This window comes from Mchenga conophoros, linkage group LG6 (genome assembly GCF_057382185.1).
Source record: "Mchenga conophoros isolate Kocher_MC1m ecotype Shallow Benthic linkage group LG6, M_conophoros_male_GT1.1, whole genome shotgun sequence".
NCBI lineage: Eukaryota > Metazoa > Chordata > Actinopteri > Cichliformes > Cichlidae > Mchenga > Mchenga conophoros.
In genome coordinates this window covers 5537075-5558144 of record NC_140531.1, presented here as the reverse complement: position 1 = coordinate 5558144, position 21070 = coordinate 5537075, and the positions used below count along the sequence as shown (strand labels likewise).

At 39.8% G+C, this 21070-nt stretch overlaps 1 protein-coding gene across 2 annotated transcripts in view; it reads right to left on the bottom strand.

Moving 5' to 3' along the window:
- Window positions 1-654: 654 nt before the first annotated feature.
- Window positions 655-21070, bottom strand: part of ttbk1a (tau tubulin kinase 1a) — a 52225-nt gene continuing 31809 nt past the window's right edge. For both annotated transcript variants that reach the window (XM_085275959.1, XM_085275960.1), the window contains 2 exons: window positions 2122-3530; window positions 655-2016 (listed from right to left, as the gene is read on the bottom strand). In XM_085275959.1, coding sequence (XP_085132085.1) covers window positions 1605-2016; window positions 2122-3530 — 1821 coding nt within the window. In that variant the 3' untranslated portion in view covers window positions 655-1604. The remainder of the gene's footprint in view (window positions 2017-2121; window positions 3531-21070) is intronic.

Genomic DNA, 21070 nt, shown 5'->3' with positions numbered 1-21070 from the left:
GCTAACCACCTTGGGCAACATATGTGATGTAGAGGAAATGTGTGGAAAAGTATAGTTTTAGTATATCAGCAAGGAAAACTTTAACGATGATGGAGACTCTAACCATTTCCAGTCTAATAAAAGATGCATGTTGAGCAGGTGCAGGTTGAGCAGCACTTTTAGATTTGCATCTTATAGAATATCTGAATGCAATACACTTAACTGTTTTGCCAAAATAATATCAGTTGAATTAAATGGCTTGACCATGATAAGTTTTCATTCATATTTGAATTCTCCCTTCAGGTATTAACAGTTAACTATGTCACATGATGATCAAGCCATTTAATGCAGCTGATATTTTTCTTACTAATCTTTTAATACACTTTTTTTTCAGAGGTCCTCACAGGAAGCATCAATATGCTTTAGTATGATGCTACTCAATTAAACAGTATTTCAAATGAGCTCAACCTTAAACTCTGCAAAAATAACATTAATCCGCTTAACACAGATGGGGAACATTTTTCTGCAGATGAACTACTTTTACTTTTGATAATTTATGCAAAAATCATCTCTGTTTGCCTTTCTGTTAAAGTCATTGCACGCCACTGTGATGGATATATGTCAGTTCTGAATGTTAGTTACAGATACCAGGGAGAAAAGAATGACAAGACCCTCTGCCACATGATCAAAACTTTACTTCACGCCTCAGTCCCAGAGATTCCATATACACAGTCCAGACTTGTATTGCCAACAGAATTAAAGCAGGTATAACATCTTCTCATGCTTAACCCTGTTTTTCTCATGCATAAAAACCAGGCATAATGCCAACAAATTGGAACCAAAGATTAAAGACTTCATTTACATTTTGCTTGCCAAGATAAAAATAAAGATGTCTTTATGGGAAATGATTCGATTATGTACAATTCAAAGCATAAACAAACTAAAACACCAATATATAATAGAATGATTAAAGCATGGCCATTATCACACCATAAGGAGTAGGCAAGCATTTGAGCGATATATGTTCACGTTCAGCTCTTCACTTTATCCGCAGTCATAATGAATATAGATTAGGAGTCTCACATTATCACAGTAAGGGTATTCAAACAAGTCCAATTTAATCTTTTTTTTTCTTTAGCCAATAGGCAAGGGGTACAGATTTTTGTACATGTTGTGTTTCCTCTACAGATTCAATGTTTCTCTGATATACTTTACCATGCAAGGTGAACCAAATAGGATATTGTCAGTTCAAGAGTAATATACCCATGGAAAGCCAGGAGTAGTGTATTAGGTGTATCAGGTGAAAGTGTCTGAAACTGGACTTGTTGGAATAAGGATTCTCAGCTTCAGACAGCAGTTTCATTAGGGACTAACCAAGGAGCAGCAGACGTATCCATAGCACCATGGCAGTAATGCTCCTGTATGACAATAAGATAAATGGAAGCCCAGGTAGTCAGTTCAATAAGCTGTCCTTGGAAAAAAAAATGTATGTATGTATATAGTAAATGAACTGAAAGAAGTCAATGTGGCATCACAGTCTAATATGGAATAAGGTGAAAACCTTTGAGGCATAGCTGGTCCAAAGACTGATTATTCACAAATACTTGGAGATAAGCGTCTTTGTATTATCTAGCAAGGGCCACCTTCTCTCTAGAATTTGCTTTCCCCTTAGCTGTACTAGCTGTTTTTGGCCTGGTCCTAGCGGGCATGGTGGTAGAAGAGGACTGAGTGGTGGCTTCTTGCGAGGCGCTGCGTCGCATGATGGTTGTAGTCCTGGGTGGCAGCATGGGGACAGTTGGGGCTCGTACCGAGAGGGGCTGCCTAGATGAACATACTCTCTGAGGGGAGGGACTGTCAGTCCTACAGTGGGATGAGCTAAGGCTGCGTCTGGTTCCAAACAAGACTCGTAGGGGCATTCGAGGGCTGCCAGATGGAGCAGGGACAGTTGAGGGACGGGGACATGTTAAGGAAGACCCAGGAGAAATAGGCCTAAATTTTGGGGGGGTAACTAGAGTGCTTAGTCCAATTTTCTGATTCCTGTGAAGAGAACATAAAAATGTGAAAAATTATTTTACTTTAAAAATATGTATCAAACTGCTTAAATTGTTGTGGGTACACTATAAGAAAGAAACTAAATCATACCCATTATTTAAGCGAGGAGTAGGAGCAGCACTACCAAGCCCGCCTGAAGACCGCTTTATGGGGGTAACTGGCCTGGGGATCTTGCTCCTGCACTCTTTGAAGCCTTGCTCTTCAGTTGTTTTAAGACGAGAGCTCCACCTGGACTCATCTGATGTATGCGTGTCTTCCTCTGAGCCTGCAGTGGACAGGGTTTCTGACGGTCTTCGACGCTCATCGTCCCCCGAAGACAGCGATGATGATGTACCAGAAAGCATTCTCCTCCTCATCCAGCGAGTGTGTTGCTTCTGGACTAGCAGGTGGGCCAAATCCAGCTGCCTGGCGCGATGCTGAAGCCGGACCCGAGCCGAGAGAGATAAGGACTGCTCTGAGCCTGAATCCTCCTCCATAGAAATGAGCACTGGAATTCGGCTTCGGATTCTGGGCTTGATGGCAGAGAGTACTTTTGATTCTGCTGTCTGAAGTTTGGCAGGGTCTTCACTTGGTGGTGGTTGTTTTGTAAGTTCCTGTGACCGATCTTTATGTATGTCAGTTGGTGACATTGCTTCTGGAACAGGCTCCAAAGACTGGGCCAGCTCAGTAGATGGACCATTCTCAGTTTTGGGGTATTTGTCTATTTGAGTTTGGTCTTCCACTGAGTCCTTTGGATACTCTTCTATCATTGGTGCTCCCTCCACCTTCTTATGGGTGTCAGCATCTATATCGGATTTATTCATGATGGGAAAGACTTCCCGGTCACCCTCCTTGGAAGACATAACATTGAGGTGTGATGTCTCGGCAATATGAATGAAAGTACGCTCAACTTTGGTGAAGGGGGGTGAACCAGGAGCAATGGGTGTGGAAGGCCTCAGGTCTGATCTGAGAGCTGGGGACAAACGGCCAGTCTCTGAAGGTTCAGGCTGTATTGCATCCCCAACTAGAAGGCGGTCATTACGGGATGTTAGAGCACATGGTGTAGCCAACTCACCATCCAGAACGTGATCGCCGCCAGAAGGAGACTTGCGAGTGTCTCCTGGGGAGAATAGAACAAGGGTTTTGGATGCATCCTCTAGGTCTGGGTCTGCATCAGCAGCGGAGGCATGCTCCTTCTGGCCCCTCTGGTCCTCAGCCATCAGTGTTGAAGGCGCAGCATCCTGGCTACGTTCAGTACTCTTCTGACTCACCTCACTGTTGGACTCACTCTTTGTAACGTCGTCATCCTTTGGCCCTGGGGTTTCTGGAACTTCTTCGTCTGGTGTGGCAAAACTCCGCCGCTGAGGCAAAGTACCAGTCAGCATGACAGTTAGAAAGTCAGCCCTCTTGGCCTGCAGCTGAGGAAGGATGTGAAAATGCTCTTTCTCGTCACTCTGGCCTTTTGTCCGATAGTCTGGAGAGGGAGGCGACAAACCACTCTGCTCTGAAGGCGATAACACCTAGAAGCAATGCAATAACATTTTGTATTACCGATGAGTCAACTCAAAGACTTCACCCAGCTCTGTACAGAAATATCATAAAAGGCCTTTACTAGTGAAACATTTTTAGCAGTTTTAACAATGCATGAGCACAATGTCGAGCACTCATTAGAAGCTTATTTAATATTAACATACGTAGCCTTTAAAACAATATCAGGGTGGAATGGGAGAACAGTCACAATAAGTGTCTCAGCCTATAAATGAGAAAAAAGAAAATCTGATGGCAAAAACTTCCGGTGTGATGACACTAAAAACTCGTTCATTGACGATTTTTCTAGAGTTAAATACACAAATGAGTGGGGAAGGAATTACAGGAGGACAGAGTCCGTCTCTAAAGTAGCGCGCATGAAGCCAGCCTCAAGCTGCGCAGACGAGGCTTTAACACGGGGACACCAGCAGCGGCGTTGGAGGAAGACGCTGCAGTATTTCGCCTGTTCAAGATACTACGATGGCAATGGGTGGCCCGCCCCCAGCAACAGAACCGACCCTCGACAGCGCAGAGAGTAAAAGAAAGGCAGAGGGAGTTTCAAAGACGTGAAGATAATTGATATAGATGATATAAGGCCATTCTTATATCACGTGTGACGTCACAGTCTCTTCAACTCATTAGAACAGAGGAGCGGCACCAGCAGCAGGAGTAAAGATGTTGGACAGTTAGGATGGAGGCAGTTTTACAGCTTGCCAAACAGGCAAAAATTAACCAGAAGCAATTCTAAAAAGATGAGTTTTCAGTTGTTTTTTTAAAAGCCACTACAGTCCACAGTTTTGTTCCACATGTGCAGACACATAAACAGTGAGTTACAATAGTGTATATTGTAGATCAATACAATAGATGCATACAACTGGGTGGCTGTAGCTCAGGAGGTAGAGCAGGTCACCTACTGATCAGAAGGTCGGTGGTTCGATCCCTGGCTCCTCCAGTCTGCATGTCAAGTATCCTTGGGCAAGATACTAACCCCAACTTGCTCTCTGATGCATCGGAGTATGAATGTGTGAATGTTGTTAGAAAGCACTAAGTGTAGATAAAGTGCTATCAGAATTTGGGTGAATGAGGCATGTTGTATAGAGTGCTTTGAGTACTCTGTGAGAGTAGGAAAGCGCTATAATCAGTCCATTTACAAGCAATGTGTCATAAGCCAGTGGCTAGAATTAAAATAAATGGAAACTTGACAGACAGCTTTGAGCTCACCTGAGCAGGGGTTTCAACCTTAAATGGCACAGCTGGCTCTGACATTTCATTGGAGGGCCACTTTACTGTTCAAGTAGTACAAAAAACCGAATAAACAAACAAACTAGAAAACACCCAAAAATGTAGTGGGTTTTTTTTGGTTTGTTTTTTTCAATTTCAAATATTGTATAACAAAATAAAACTGCAAATGTGAACACAATTTTTTTCTCACTCTTAACTAACTGAAGCATTTCATTGAACTACCAAATAAACAAATTACTATTCTCTTTCTGGCCAGACACAAGTGCACGCATTAGTTTTTGACTGCTAGTGAAAACTGTTTTCTTTACAAATAACTCTCTCAAATAACACAGCCAATCCCTCAACATGTTTCTACTCTCTGCTCATGTTACCTTCATATTAAATAAGTTTTTGCTTTTAAAATAACTTATTTTAACATTGCACTCAACAACGGACAAATCCTCCCTAACAAAAAACATAACTTCAAGGGCCAAATTGTGTAGTCCAAGTATGGGTTGGTGTTTGAGGACCCTGCTCCAGAGCAACACGTCAGGGGTGCTGTTTAAGCCCCTCCCTATTGACATTATTTATTGAGCCTCTGGCTCAATATATAACAAAGCGATGAGTTGAAAGGGGTTAGCAGTGGAAGAACAAAGTGTAGGTCTCTTCGTAGATGATGTAATAATATACCTCTAAAACCCAGATCATACATTCTTAAAGCTCTGGACTATTCTAGAAGAGTTTGGAGGAAAATGTAATATTTCTAAGACTCAAATATTGTGCATAAACTACAAACCCATTGAATTTATCAGACATAAATACAAACTTAAATGGGATTCAGAAAATTAAAAATATTAGGAATCTAACTAAACACAATATATGAGACCATTTACAGTAGGATTACGAAAGGATTTAACAAAATGGACACCCTTAGTTATGGATCTCAATTCAAGAATAGAGGTAATACCCAGATTGTTGTATTTATTCCTTTCACTACCAATTCATATCCCTGATGCTCAATTTGCCAAATGGAACAAACAAATGAGTAGATTTATTTAGAAGGGGTAAAAACCGAGGGTAAAACTGAAAACTCTCCAACTAGAAAAGGGAAGAGGAGGACTGACTATTCCAAGAGAGTATTATCAGATAGCCCAGCTGACATGCACTGGAAACATATTGAGCTCAATGATGGAGTGAGTTGCCCTCAGACAAAATGTACACACATTTCAGGGACCAAAATCCCATTGTTGCAACAACATTAAAGGTCTGGTGGGATCTGGTAATCAAATACAAAATCGAAGGAGATTGTAAAATGCTGATTTGGCCCTCACATTCTCCAGAATTCAGAACTGGTCAACTGGATAACACATTCACGAAATGGAGAGACGGTGAAATCACAGCAGTATGTACGTTAACAGACGGGAAAGTGTTTAAGTCCTTCAAAAAGAAGAGTTTGAGCTGGATAATTCTGACTTATTTAGGTATCTTCATTTGAGACACTGAGAGCAGAAACTCTGTCTCTCAAGAGGGCATTGAGCTAATAGAAATGGTTACTGTGGAAGAAGAAGTTACCGTCAAAGGTTGTGTCAAAAATGTAAAAATGCTTCCAAAAATGTAACAGAAATTATTCATTGTGGATAACACAAAAATGGGAATCAGAACTGAAGATTAACCTTTCAGGGGATAAGCTGCCTGTTACAACACACTTCTACTTGCTGTGGACAATGGAGAGAATCTGGCTGGAAAAATTTGACAAGATTTTTTTTAATCACACCTCACGTCACAAGTAAACAGTTGTGAATCCCACAGCAATGGTGGAGACTGCAGTCATATCAGTGCAAATCACTAACATTTTTTGGAAATGTGAAAAGGTTCAACTTTTCTGGGAATTGTCAAAATACCTGAGGATATCTTAAGTTATAAAATACCTAATGATCTACAGATTTTGTACTTAGGCCTACTACCCGCAGAAGTAATTCACGGTGAGGACCTTTACCTGTTCAAACTGATGCCTGTACAAACATTATTACAAGAAACTGGCTTTAAAGTGATCCTTTGCGATTGAAACAATGGCGAGACGTCATGGAGCAAATTTCCACAATGAAAAAAACAACTTATTGCTTAAGTAGTGCTGTCAGCGTTAATCTCGTTAAAATCTCATTAAAGTGACATTAACACCATAACACAGCAAATCTCTGTTAGCGAGTTGACACGGATCGCCCCGTGCGTCAATGCGTTATCGTGGTTAGCTCGTTAACACTGTGCAGCCCCACGTTAACTCGCTAACGGAGATTTGCCGCGTTAATGTGGTAATGGCGTTAACGTCATTTTAACGAGATTAACACTGACAGGTGATGTCTTTTTCAGGGAAGGCTTTACATATTACAGCAACACAATGTTAAGGTAAACAGTGCATCTATTACAACAGCTTTGTAGTAGAAGAGGCCAGCTGTTTAACTGACCTGCATGCAGTCCACGCCTTTCACCACCTAAAAACATTGGGATCATCACAAAACAAAAAAAAATACAAGGGGAAGCTAAAAGCTTGTAATGGGCTCTCCCTAAGAAGCAAAGACAGCATAAACTGGTACATTTTTCCCAAAACCCATTTTAATGTCATTTTGGTTGAACACAAGCTTTTCAAGATTGTCTAGATTACATAAATTGATATAAAAGGCACAAAAATGCATTGCAGAGTTCATCCTTAGATAGCACACAGTTTGATATTCAGGTGATTTTTCAAGTGTTTCCCTCGTTCAATCTTTAACATACAGCTTGGACATACATACTGAACCCCGGTTATTATCATGCTTATTAGAGGTTAAATGAAAATTGATTTCTCTTAATTGCTTTCTACATTTCTATATATATCTGTACAGGGTTATTTTTTGGATTTACAAAAGTTTAAAATACATGCTTTACCTGTAAATTATACAAGCAATGCTGTACAATCATATAGTGATAGAAAAAAATGCTTACATATATTGTACATGTGAAAGACACTCACGGATCATCACACTGAACAAATATTGTGAGCATTCAGTCATCTTTTCCTTATCTACAATCTGCTGAGACTACAAAACTGATGAAGGAGCATTCACGTACAATTTAATATTCTTTTTTTTGCTCTGTTGCTGCTATAGTCAAATTAAAGATGGGTGCCTTGAAGCATAGTTCAGAGCAAAAACTAGAAGCAAAGGGTTACGTTTAAGCCTAGGAAAAGTTTCTGTCTCCTACAACAACAAAAATGTCCTAATTCAAATGCTGACTTAAATTAATTAGTTAATTAATTTTAGTAGCAATAGTTTATAGTATTCTATTGCATACTTTTTTCCCTCTGATCACTAGGTGGGAAAAAGCATATTCCACCAACCAGTTGGTGAATGTTTGCTGGCTATTACCAGCTGAAATTGGTCACAAAGAGCACCAATTTCTGCACCAAAAAACTCAGATTGCTGCAGTTACCCATAGTTTGCATGGAATATGCAGATTTGTCTTCAAACTCTTGCTAGCTAGCTACCAAGCAGTAGAACAGTTGCAGTGAAATTGGAAAAAGTGCAAAGCAAACGAAAAACTTAAACTGTTCAACTTCAAAGGAAAAGTTGTGGTTAAAAGTCCCAACTTTTAATTCAAAGCCAAACAGTTACTGTTTCGTGTTTGGTTGGAATTTCACAGTTTCACTAGCACTGAGCAAGCAGTTAACAAAATCCTCCCTTCCTTGCCAACTACGGCCAACTGCAACAGTCTGCTAGTGTTCAAGGCAATTGCACGATTGATTATCTTCAACTGGCAACAGCAAGCAATCTCCTGCAGCTACACACCAGCGTCACTTAGAATATAGATTTTTTCTAAACTATTAAGGTAGTTAGGAGACACATGCACGAACTTGTCTTGCAGTATCCCCGTGCTTCTAGCTTTTGTACCAAGCTAGGCTAATTGTATCAACAAATCTATGAAAGTGGCATAGTGCTGAAATATACCAACTGGACACCAGTATATACCTCTCTCTATGTATATTCACATTTTTTTTGTTAGTCCTTAAAGAATATCAGGAAGACATTAAATATGCAAACGTATGTATGTATATCTGGAAGGACATATCTCTTTATTTATTTTATAATTTTTTGTGAATCATGCCATATTTTCTATGGTAGACCTTAACAGTTTTAATATGTTTTACTCAATCAACTAATTGCTTTACAACTGCTGTAATTTTATGTAATGAAACAGTTATTCTTCCAGTTAATTATAACTTTAAAAATGTGGAGTTTTCAAAATAAAAAACTATAAACCTCATAATATACATATATGGTTAATCGCAGGTTGTTCCTCCACTAACTGGAGAACACCTAAAATATATTTTCACATAATCACTCAAAAACACTCAAATCAAAAAGACTTGATCCGTGAGTATCTCGTGTAGATGTGAATTATTTACAGAACAATCCCAGACTTCTTTTAGTCAGAGCTGTATACATAATTACTGTACAGTGCTGTTTTTTACAGTTGGCAATGCATGTTGTTCAGATAGCAGATCTCATGCAATGAATGGACACAGTTGGCAAACAGTTTTGGTACAAGATGACACCTGTTGCAGATCACTCTTTTAGACTTGAGGTGTTTTTAGTAGAATAAGCACACTGACATATTTCTACTCCCTGTTTGTAACCAAATGTAGCATTACCTTAATGGTGATACAGGATTGTACTAGTGACAATCCTGTGTGGTAGTTGAATCATTTTGCTTGCATGCAAAATAAAGTTCAAAGTTAGCAGCTAGTCCCGTTCATACATTCTCAAAGTGTTTATGTTGTAATGCTATGGTAATATAAAATATACAGGGTGTCCTGAACTCAGTGTGAAGCAGCATGAAAACAAACTCAGTCTTACCATCAGGCTGGATCTGAATAACTGTCGGCACAGAGATAATGCCTCAAATAGAAGCTAAATAAAAGCGCAAGTGGTGCGTATTTAGTTAATGTAGCCCTTTGTAGCCCTGACATTGCCCGAGCATGTCTTTCATTGCACAACATGGCCATCTTATCTAATGTTCTGTATATTTAAGACTAAAGAGAAAATTGTTCTTTAACAGCAGCATACAACAGACTATATTATATGAGCCATGACATGAATAAAGTGGAGGGTTTCAGAAGGAAAGACATATATACTGTATGTCTTTCCTCCTGAAACCCTCCATGTTTTTTCACATTGGCTCATGTGGTTGGTCAGTTAGCTTCTTAGGGTACCCCAAATAGGGTTTAAAATTCTTAGGACCCTAAACCGTTTTAATTTAGAACTCAAAAACCTTCTTGGATGAGAGGTGAAATATCTTCATGAAACTTTAAGACTTCCACTTGCTTTCTTTCCAAGCTCTTTAGACTACCATGACCCAGATGACTGAAAACCTACACAGACACATTGAGAAGACCAATATTTCTTCCGGTAAAAGCCAGCAGATATCTGGATAACTGATATTTGTGATGGTTAAAAAGCAAATAAAAAGTTACATTATTGTCAGATAAAAGCTGATGATAGTAACCATCACAGACTTATTGCTTGCAGACCTGGCTGAAACTGAATGCTACTCAAACTATAAACAGAAAACAAATAAAAATATTTTTGAAATATTCTATTTCAAAGATCTTTTCCACTGCTCACGAATTCTTTTGTTTATAGAGATAAGAGTTTTTCCAACAAGTTCTCCAAAATGAAAAACCATTTACTTTGTTCGTATTCTCTCTTTTTATCTCTGGTTATCTTTCCAGCGTTGAACCATTTCAATTTCCCAACAAAAAGCACCTCTTCGTCAATCATACCTGGCACTGACACCCTGGCACTGACCTTATAATGTAACTGAAATGTTACGTTTCATCATGTTTGTTTAGAAGATAAAGTGGACCTTTGCATTTTTAAAAAGAAAAATCCCTTATTCTGCTCTACTGGATCTATTATGTGATATTAGGTGCAAAGACAGAGATCTCTGATTCCGTTCCTGGGATCTGAACCACTCACCCAGTTTAGGGGTAAATGCCCTAAGCACTCCAGTTACCACAGGACCACATTTCCTCTTGCTCCTCTCTTAGCCACTGATATTTCTCACTTTGACTTGGTAAAGTTACATTTATCACTATGACCTTCTTCCTCTGTGTGTCCACTACTATGTCCGGATGGTTAGCCATAAGCAGTTTGGCCGTCTGTATCTGGAAGTCCCACAGGATCTTAGACTGGTCATTATACCCCTAGTTACGATATTCCACGTATGCCCTGCCTGCTAGCATTTTCCACCCTGCTGCAATGTGCCTGATTGCCTCAGGGGCATCCCTACACAGCCTGCACCTGAGATCTTGCCTAGTGTTGTAGACCTCAGCCTCTATCGATCTTAGAGCTTGTTCCTGCACTGCCATGCCTATGCTCAGTCCAGCTTTGTCCAGCCATTGGATTTCTCAGTTGTGACCATCTTCCTGATGTACTCCTTGGTCTCCTTTCTTCTGCTTATTGTACAGTCTTGGCGTGCTGGACTTCTGGTGAAACCCTCAATGTATGGTTATGGCTTATTATCCCAGCAGGGTATTTTACAACTGGCAGAGTGGTGGTATTGATTGCTTGGATCTTGTTCTTCTCATTCAGCTTCTCTTAATCTCTGCAGGTATTTGGTGCCTGCAGCTTTCCTGGGGCCTCTTCGTGGTTCCTATTTGCAGGTGGGATTGCAAGGTACTTGCACCTATCCTCAATGTCTGCAATGCTGCCTGCCGTGTGAATGTTAGACAGAAAGCACTTAGAAATAGCAAGGAAAAAATTGCTTGTGTGAATGGGTGAATGAGGCAAGTTGTGTAAAGCGCATTGAGTGCACAGATAGAGTAGAAAAGCGCTATATAAGAACCAGTCCATTCACCATATACTCTTTCTCTCTTTGCTACCATTCGACTATGACATTCTGATGTTGGCGTGGATCAGCGAATCAAGGTCTAATTCACTCCTGGCATGTGGCTTGATGCCATCCATGTACAGGATTTGGCTGACATTGCTTGATTCTTTAGTAGGTATGCGAAGCCAGTCTTGTTAATGGTCTGGCTGATTTCATACCTATGCAGAATAACAGTGGGACAGAGCACCTCCTTGGTAAATACCACACTTAATAGTGGCTTGTGTAATTGGATTGAAGTTGTCCTCTAGTGTTGTTTGCCACATCCCCATTGAATTCCTGATAAAGGCTCTTAGGGTCCTGTTGACCTTATACATTTCTCGGCTTCCAGGATCCATGTGTCAGGTATTGTCATAGGCGGTGCACAGGTTGGTCAGTCTGGTCTTAAGTGACTTGAGTGGCTGCTCTATCAAGCAGAAGCTGGTGTTCTGCACCAGTGGTGTTTCTTCCAATTTCTTTCTGGGCCTCGCTCATATACTGAGCCATGTGTCTGTCCATCTTAGCTGCTATGATACCTGACAAGAGTTTCCGTAAGGCAGGTTATTGGTCGGTAGTTGGACGTACTTGGGCATCAGGACTGTCTGGCTAGCCATTCTGGGTATGTCTCATCCATAAACAGCAACTTAATTTGTGTTGCCAGGCGCTCGTGGCATGCAATTAGCTTCTTCAGCCAGTAAGTGTCAGGGCCGAGTACTGTCCAGCTCTTTGTGCCTGAGACTCTTTCTTGGATATCTGCCACTGTGATAGTTACTGGAAATTGTTCAAGGTTGCTGTGGCCTGCTCTTAGAACCACTAACGACTAAGGATTGTTATTATTTGTTGCATTCGTCTCCCATCTGATCTTCCTGTTTTGCTGTGTCTCCAGACTTGGTGGGGCTGCTCCCATATTGTTCCCCTGTCGCTAAGAGTATACCTTGGATGGTTCAGTAGAGAACATCCAGTTTATTCTCAGGGTTCTATCGCTCTGGTATACCCCTTCAGGCAGTTTGCCAAGTAACCTGTTGGTGTGCAAGTGTTGGTGTGATATCTATCTATGTGTCTATTTACATTAGTACTTCCAACAGAAACCCAACATACAATACATAAAATGTCGTTTTGAATATATTTTAAACTAACAATAAATATAACAGGATTGACTGCATCCTCTGGAAGACCTGGATTTAACTCAAACTCAAACAAGTTTACAAATTTAAATGTAGAATTTAAAACATTTAAGAATTTGAATGAATCTGTTTGAATGAATTCAAAAGGATCATGATGTTAGGAAAAATAGATGTTAAAATATTTCAGTAATGGGCTCACTGACTGGCACTGTTGTGAATGCCCAAAACTCATTCAAAGCACACAAATGCAAATAGCAAAGGACACACGGCAAACGGGCTCCTGACCACAAAACCTTTGAGAACCTTTTCTCATTCCATGGAAATCTGCTACCTCCGTGAATGTGCTTAAATTATAATAAACAGAAAAAGAAAAATGCTAAAAGAAAATCACAGATATGTTGTGTAAAACAAGATTCTGTACAACTAACGTGCACGATTCTTTTGATGGAATAATACATCCAAGCACATTCTGTTTAGCTCAATTTGTCAGCATTTGTGTGCTTGAATGGATCCCGATCACCTAAAAATATGTATCAAAGGAGAGTCAAACAAGAGCTCCAGCAAACACTTCACAAACTGACATGTACTTTTAAATGTTCCAAATGTAAGTTCACTTCTTTTACAGTCTTCTGATACTAATGAGAATTCATTAGAAAAAAGTGCAAAAGTTAAATTTAAAAATGTCATAAAACAGGCTTTAACTTTGTTAGGTCCTATCTGGCAGCCTTCTTCAGCCCTATACATTTTCCAGTTAAGAGGTGGCCCTTAATCTCAAAGAAAACAGTTCAGAAAATTATTTCTTTCAAATAAACTTTTTAGCGTATTAAAACTATAAATAAGACTATAAACTATAAATAATAAATCCATTCAAGAAAAAACAACCTTTTTTTGGTCTTTTTCATGATTTTTGCTTGTTTTGAAAAGGAATCTTTTTATTTTCTTAGGTAGAATATTGTCTTTATTGTAAATTTGTTTACTATGTAGTGGTAGTTGTTAATTTGTAATATAAATTAATGTAAATAAAAAGTGATTTTATACATTTGTAAATTTGTTATTGGCGTTAATTCATTTATGACATGCCAGTGTGTGTTGGTTTCTTTTACTAATTAGTTTCAATTTATTTAGTAACTATTATTTTTTGTGAAATATTTGTCTTTTAGGGACACCGTACTTCTTGGTGTCAGGTGTAGGTGTAATTAGAGGTTAATGCTGAATTCCCTTTCACACCTCGAGAAAGACTTTTATCACATACCCCTCTCTCTTCACACACAGAGTTTAATGAAGCAGAAGCAGAGTGAGATGTTTATATCACTGGTTGAGTAATGGCGAAGATTTGTGAAGTCTTGGTGCAAAACCTTGGTGGGATAACCTGCACTTGTTGATAATCACACTTTCGTTTTAGCAGAAAAGAATTGAAATAAATAAATGCACAGATATTGTAAAGCTTAACAGTCTGTTTGCAGCCCCACTCTGTTTCACGCTCCTCTTCTTCATAGAAGCAAGAAGGATGTATTCAGTTTCACATTATTCACATGAGTCTGCCAGATCTGTGGCATGTGCAACATCAGGTTTGTAGAAGCTTGTTAGAGTTTATTGCATGGAAAATATTCCCCATCTTGAGCATTTTTCTTCTTTTCTTCTGTTCCTCTTCTTACAATTGATAGAGCTACGTGACTGTGAATGTGTGTGTGATACTAAGTGTTTACCAGCTTAGCAGTGCTGCTGTCTGCCAGTAATATGGCTTGTTTTGTTTCATGACCATGCCTGGCTCTTAGTGTGCTGTTTTTATCACGTCTGATTTATCTATGTGTACATTCATTAGAATATTTGTATATGCAGAGCTGGCCAGAAATATCTAATGAACCAAATACAAAGGCAAAGCTGTGTTTTATTTTGGTATTAATAAGTATACTCCTTGTTTTGACACAAGTCAAATGTCTTCCCAGCTCACCAGTGATGCTTCGTAATTTAAGGGCCTTTTGAAGCATTCTACACATTTTATTTAGGGCCAATGAAATTTAAAGATTTATGGATAAATACTAATAAAATAATTAGCATTTTAATAGTTGGTGCTCTTAATCAGAGCAAATGCACCAGAGATGATCTTGACTGTGGAACACAAATGGTGGAAGAAAAGGAAGTGAGAGGCCAAACTGCACCGGGCCCCAAGTTGGTGTGACCAACCCTGCATACAGTATGTGTGTATTGTGTATGTGCCTACTTAACACATGTGTTAATTTAATATGTGTTTGAGTCCATCTCTCAGCTGTTGTTCTTGTTCATGAGCTTAGCTAACACGTGCTGCAGCTGTGCCCTCGACATATTCAGAACAGAGTGTCTGCTCCGTGGGCTGCCAGGGGTCGGCAGAGTGCCAGCATGCCGCCGGCGGGTTGAAGTTGCAGTGGCGTTGACGTGTGCTGGGCTGCTCTCAGCTGAGCGGCTCCTCTGGATAAAGTTCCCTCCTCCATGAGGATACTGCTCTGTCTCAAGGGTGGAGGAAGAAAAGACATAGGAGGCCAGCCTCCTCAGTTGGTTGGGCCGTGGTTGGTGCCTGTCCTCCTCCAACTGCAAACAGATCAACCAGAAAGAGGGAAGTGAGGTTAAAAAAGTTTAAATTAATTATTTATTTTAAAAAAACAACAAGCAAACAATAAATTTCAGATTTTCTTACAGCTACAACCCAACATTGGTTTGACTTCCTGCCCTTTTCTCCTACCCCTCCATGACGTTAGACAGGTTAGACAGGAGAAAGCTGATTGATGCTCACTTCTGTCAAAAGCCCTCAGCTTAAATGTTGTGAGAAAAGGTGCTTGGGGAGAGAAGCTGGTGGAGTGCTGGTGTAAACCTGGCACTCTAAAGTTACAGTTATCAGAAACTATTTAGAAGCTATTAGAAACTTAACTGGACATTTACACCAATTGACTAGCTTTTTGGATCAGACTAGCATCCTGGATTAGACTGGGAAAATGACGATGAAGACACTTTCCCCGACAAAGCACTTAAAAGGACACAAAGGCACCAGCACAAGCGCTGCACATACTGTATCTCACTAGTCTGGTCAGTTTGAGCTTTTGTTTTCTGAATGAAAAATTACCATTGGAGGTACAAAAAGAAACAGGGAACACAAAAAAGAGATGAGTCATCAAGCACACAAAACACAAACACACAATGGAGGGAAAAAGGGAGGAAATATGTTTGAACAGAAGAAAAAGGAAGAGGAAGAACAGAAATTCAGTGAGAGAACAGAGGTAAAGGACTATTCCTAAACTGTGCTTACCCCGAAACATCACTTTATTTCTTCTTGTGTTGTCCCAATGGCACCCTCGCTCTTTTCTTTGTCTCCTCAGATGAGTCAAACTTGACATACTGTGTACTTTTAAAGCGATAGGTTGGGGGCAAAGGCGTCAGTAGTTATGTGGGAGCGGGAAAAAGAATTGACGCAGAAAAGACAATGGCAGTCCTCGATGGTTGGCAGCAGACAAGCTTGCTCTGAGTCTAGAGATGACAATCGTCGCGAAAACAAAGGAAAGTCAAAGAAGAGCTCACTAAAAAGCGCTAAAATTAATTTGTGCATACGAATTTTCCACTGACACGGGCTTAAAAGGTATCCTGTTTCACTGCAGATAAAGTGAAATTTCAGTGATGATGTTGCACGTCCAGCCTGTAAACAGCAGCCACCAAGTATGGAGGACCAAACCTGACCTATTTGTAAATAAATAATGGACAACTCAAATGGTCACAAAATTGTAATTCAACTAAAAAAATCAAACGTAGATTTAAATTAATAGAAAATCACATCCATGAAGAAAATCCTGCTAAGGAAAATGAAAATGATGTGAAAATACAAAGTGAGCTTAATGTGAAATTCAGTGATTCCACATTAGTTTTCCACATAACCGGCTCTTCATACGCAGAATTCAGTTCAGTTTTATCTCTAAGGAGAACCAAGCAATTGTTGTGCTCACCTCCCCACCGCCCAACCCCATCCCCCCACCTCTTCCTCTAGTTCTATAGTGCCATTTCCATAGAAATTATTCTTGAGAAATTCCCAAGCACACAAAAACAAACACACACACACAACTAAGAATCCTGTGTCATGAAAAGTTCTTGGTTTTCAGAGAATGAACCCATTAGATGATACCATGACATTTCTTCTAGCCCCATTCTCAAGACAAATGTACTAAAACGTATTTAATCTATTTATTTATTAAAATGAAGTTTCATTTCTTTTTGGTCCCTAGTTTGGTCCTCCATAACAAAGTGCTGTTTGTTTTTATGTTTTTATTTGTTTACTTTGACTTGGTCAAAACTTAGCATATATAAACTTAGCATAAAAAATAAGGAAATTTTTGTTTGCTCAAGTATTGCTTTATTGTAACAGCGCTTCCTGGCAATGAATATTATTCTGTTAGATAGCATTGGTTAAGCAGCAGAGTTTAGTATTTGGGTTGCACCCATAGAAAACTAGCCAAATCCTCTCTGCCAATGCCAAACAGCTTATTCTGTTATTGAGTCCTGTTTGGTGCTGTTTTATTGTATTGGGTGATTAAGGCTACGTCCACACGTACACGGGTATTTTTGAAAACTGAGATTTTCCGTTTTCGTTTTAAAAAATAATCCCGTCCACACGTAAACGCAGAAATGAAGGAAAACGCTGCTAGGAACATGCCAAAGCAACAGGTGGCGATATATTCCTAACCGTGTAGAAATGTTGGCCAATCAGAAGTCTAGAAGCCTCGGTGGGAAATAGTAAACAAGGATGGGGCATAGAAGCAGAACCGAGTCATATGTGTGGAGGGACAGTAACTGTGTGTGTATATGTAAGCATTTAAACACTGCAGAGAGTAGAATTAACAGTAACAGTATTGTAGAAATTCATTTCACCGAAACAATAACGTGGCGCACAGGTTGACGTCAAAAAAGGCGCACACCTTTGACGCTGCGTTTTCTCAGTTTTTCTCGTCCACACGTAAATGCAAAAACGGAGTTTTCAAAAATATCCACCCTGGCCGGAGTTTTTAAAAATCTCCGTTTTCAGTGACCACGCCGTTTACGTGTGGACGAATTCATTTAACAAACAGGGGCCTCAGCAGCATGTGGAAGAACCATACATAGCCACAACAGCATGGCACCACCTCTTCCTCATGCCGGTCACCAGCTTGGTTGTGGGATGGTATCCAATTCTTCAACCATCATTTGTTGCAAGTAAGCCAGTGTGGTTGTGTTGGTCATTCTGGCACAAACAGCACACCTAAGCATCAAGGTCAGCACTGCAGGTAGGCCATTCAATCCTCTCCACTCCCAAATTCAAGAAGAAGTCTCTGATAAACCCTGCACTGTAGGGACGAGGTGGACTGTGGAGACATGGGTTTGCTACTGGAATCTCATCTCAATAACACCCACCCACACCATCACATTGCCTCAAGCAAAAACTGTTACCCTATGGGTACAGTCATGGCAGGCCTCCTGGTTGACCTATGGGACTGAAGATTGGCTGTGTGCAGTTTGTTCCGGTATAGAACATATAGAAGACAGCCTACAGTTTGTAAGTGCTGACGGGGTAAGAAAACCGTATTCTTGTGGTATCATCTTCTTGGGACACATATTTTGCAGCCTGTCTCTGACGTCCCTTGATATATGAAACTTGCTCTTTCACTTGGAGATGCCAATAAGCCTCACTCCAAAAAGTGGTTGGTTTTGTGGAACACCAGCTTGAAGTTGCCTTATGACATGTGACCTGATCCAAGTAAATCAAACATGGCATGGTAGAGACAGTTGACAGCTTCACAGAGACAGCTGGTAGAAACCAATGACTGCTGCAGACCACTAGGTCCATGCTCACAGACACTGCTAATCAGGCACCAGATTCTTAGTTACTGGGGTACCAGAACCTCAAAACAAGAGTCAATAGCAGAATAAGCTCTTTGGAAGAGACAATTTAGCAAGTTTTTCATGGGTGTAGCCAACATACTTAGCTCTGCTAAGCCCGAATTTCATTTTCCTCACGCACTTGGCACCATTTAAAGGGGAAATAAACAGGTAGAGGATTGATTACCAAGAAGCAGTATGATAAAGAAATACTAGAACAAACTCACATTTCCTTACTTTTTGTGCCAAGTTTATAATCATAATGTCGTTGGGATCTTAGGTTTCCATACACTCGTCATGTGCTCGAATGTCATGGCAATTTTCTGCTTTTAAAAACATGAAATTCTTAGTAAGAAAAATGAAGAAAATTTAGACTTTTCATTCAAATTTCAAATTTCATGCTGGGTTAAGCAAATAGGACAAGCTGTACCACTAAAATAAAAATATCAGTACCATTTGTATAAGAAGGTATTTTGATATTAAAAGGGTATTTGAGAAGGTATTGTATAGGCTAATCTAATTATAATTGAGAAAATAGTCTTATAATCAAATCAATCTGAGGCTAAACAGTAACACATGACAGCCAGTCCTGTTTGGGTATCACCAGGAAATGTCGCACAAAAAGATATCAAAGAGATTCAATCGTGTGTCATAGTCAGGGGTTAAAGTGGGTTGTGTTTTCTGTTTTATAAGTTGTTTTTTTGGGGGGGGGGGGCACTCAAACGACTACAGGTGTCCATAAGTTGTGATTGCTGTACTTTAGCATCTAGCTAGCACTACAAAAGAACATAAAGGGGAACAACATTTTTTAAGTGGCAGGTAATTTCAAATATGGCGCGTCTATCAGCTCAACAAAGATTAGCAAACACACAAATTGTTTGTGTGCAGTTTGATGCACAACATGTTGCTAGCTAAAGGTCCAGCTGGAGGCCGCATTTGTAGGCCGATTATATCACAGCCAGGCGACGAAGGCTGATCCCAATTCGAAGGCTGCTCCAAATGCAGCCGACAAATGCGTCCTTCATTTCCCCAGATATGAAGGATGGGTCGGGTGTATCCTTCATGTCCCAAACTATCCCAGAATTTATAGCGCTACTAAGTTTTAATATTACTCTTTCTAGGTCCCAAAATCAACTTTTAAGATATTTTCAGGCAAGAATGTAGCTGTGTAAACTTCAAATATCTGCTCGATTTATCAAGACATCACATATTTGCAAAAGTGCTCTGACGTTTTCGGAGATGCCTGTTACCCACCAGCTCGATAACTGACTGGGAGGTCAAGACTCACTAGAGCCAGCAAGAACACTGGACTCCTGGCACATTGTTTTCAGACCCCTGCGGTCTTTCGCTACTCAGGTTAAACATGATATATAAGTCACTTAGACAACTTAAAAATGTTATTGTAAGGCTTTTTTATTTGTTTCTGAGTAAATTGGTTTGACTGAGATTTAAGTTTTCACACAGCTGAATAAACGTCAAACAGAAAACTGCTTAAACAGAAGTGTGAGATGGCTGAGAATTTACTCCAACGTCCTGTTATACTTTAGATAACAAGGAGAAGATGGCTGAGTTTATTAAACTTCACCGAGACAGCTGGTGATGCAAATCTGAAGGCTAAACCATCCCATTTCACAGCCTCGCACTTCCAGCCTTATTGGTCTTCGAAGGACCCGGGCCTGCGTAGACGGCAAGGGCCAGGTCCTTCAAAGGATGCGGCTTAGGAATTGGGAAACAGCTATTGGGTCTGTACATACCCAATAGCTGTTTATGTTTTTTCATGTTTTTTCATATTGGACAACAATCTGCAAATTTAATTAAAATTTAATAAATTATCATCTTGTCTTTATTTTTAGTTAGCACAAACCTTAAACACTTAAAGCTGTAAGATAATGATAGTTATATAAGAGCAGATGCTGCTGGTGCAATAACCTGTACGTTTTACGTCCAATGGATGCATGATCTGATTAGTCGACTAATCGCAAAAATAATCGGTGACTAGTCGACTATCAAAATAATCGTTTGTGGCAGCCCTAACTATTAGTGCAGAGAATGTAAGTTAGCCAGGACCACTCGTGAAACATCTTCTTACATCTGGTTGAATTCAAGTGTATAAATCTGCAAAGAGCAGTTCAGCAGATCACAGTCTCTTCATTAAGAAAATCTATTGGAGCTCTCGACAGAAATTATTGTGAGCTGTGCTTCTTTTCCCCACACTGAACCATCAAAACTGATTTTAGGGTTCCCCCACCCACTGAATCCCACTGTAACCCCTGACTGTACTCATTTCCTGAGTACAAAGAAAGAAAATAGAGCTTGTCTTTTTCTCTGCTCATGTTCTACATAAATAATTCAACCTGACTAAATTATTTGAATTCAAATTCAGACTGAAATAAAGTCTTTATTCCCTGATATAATTTTAT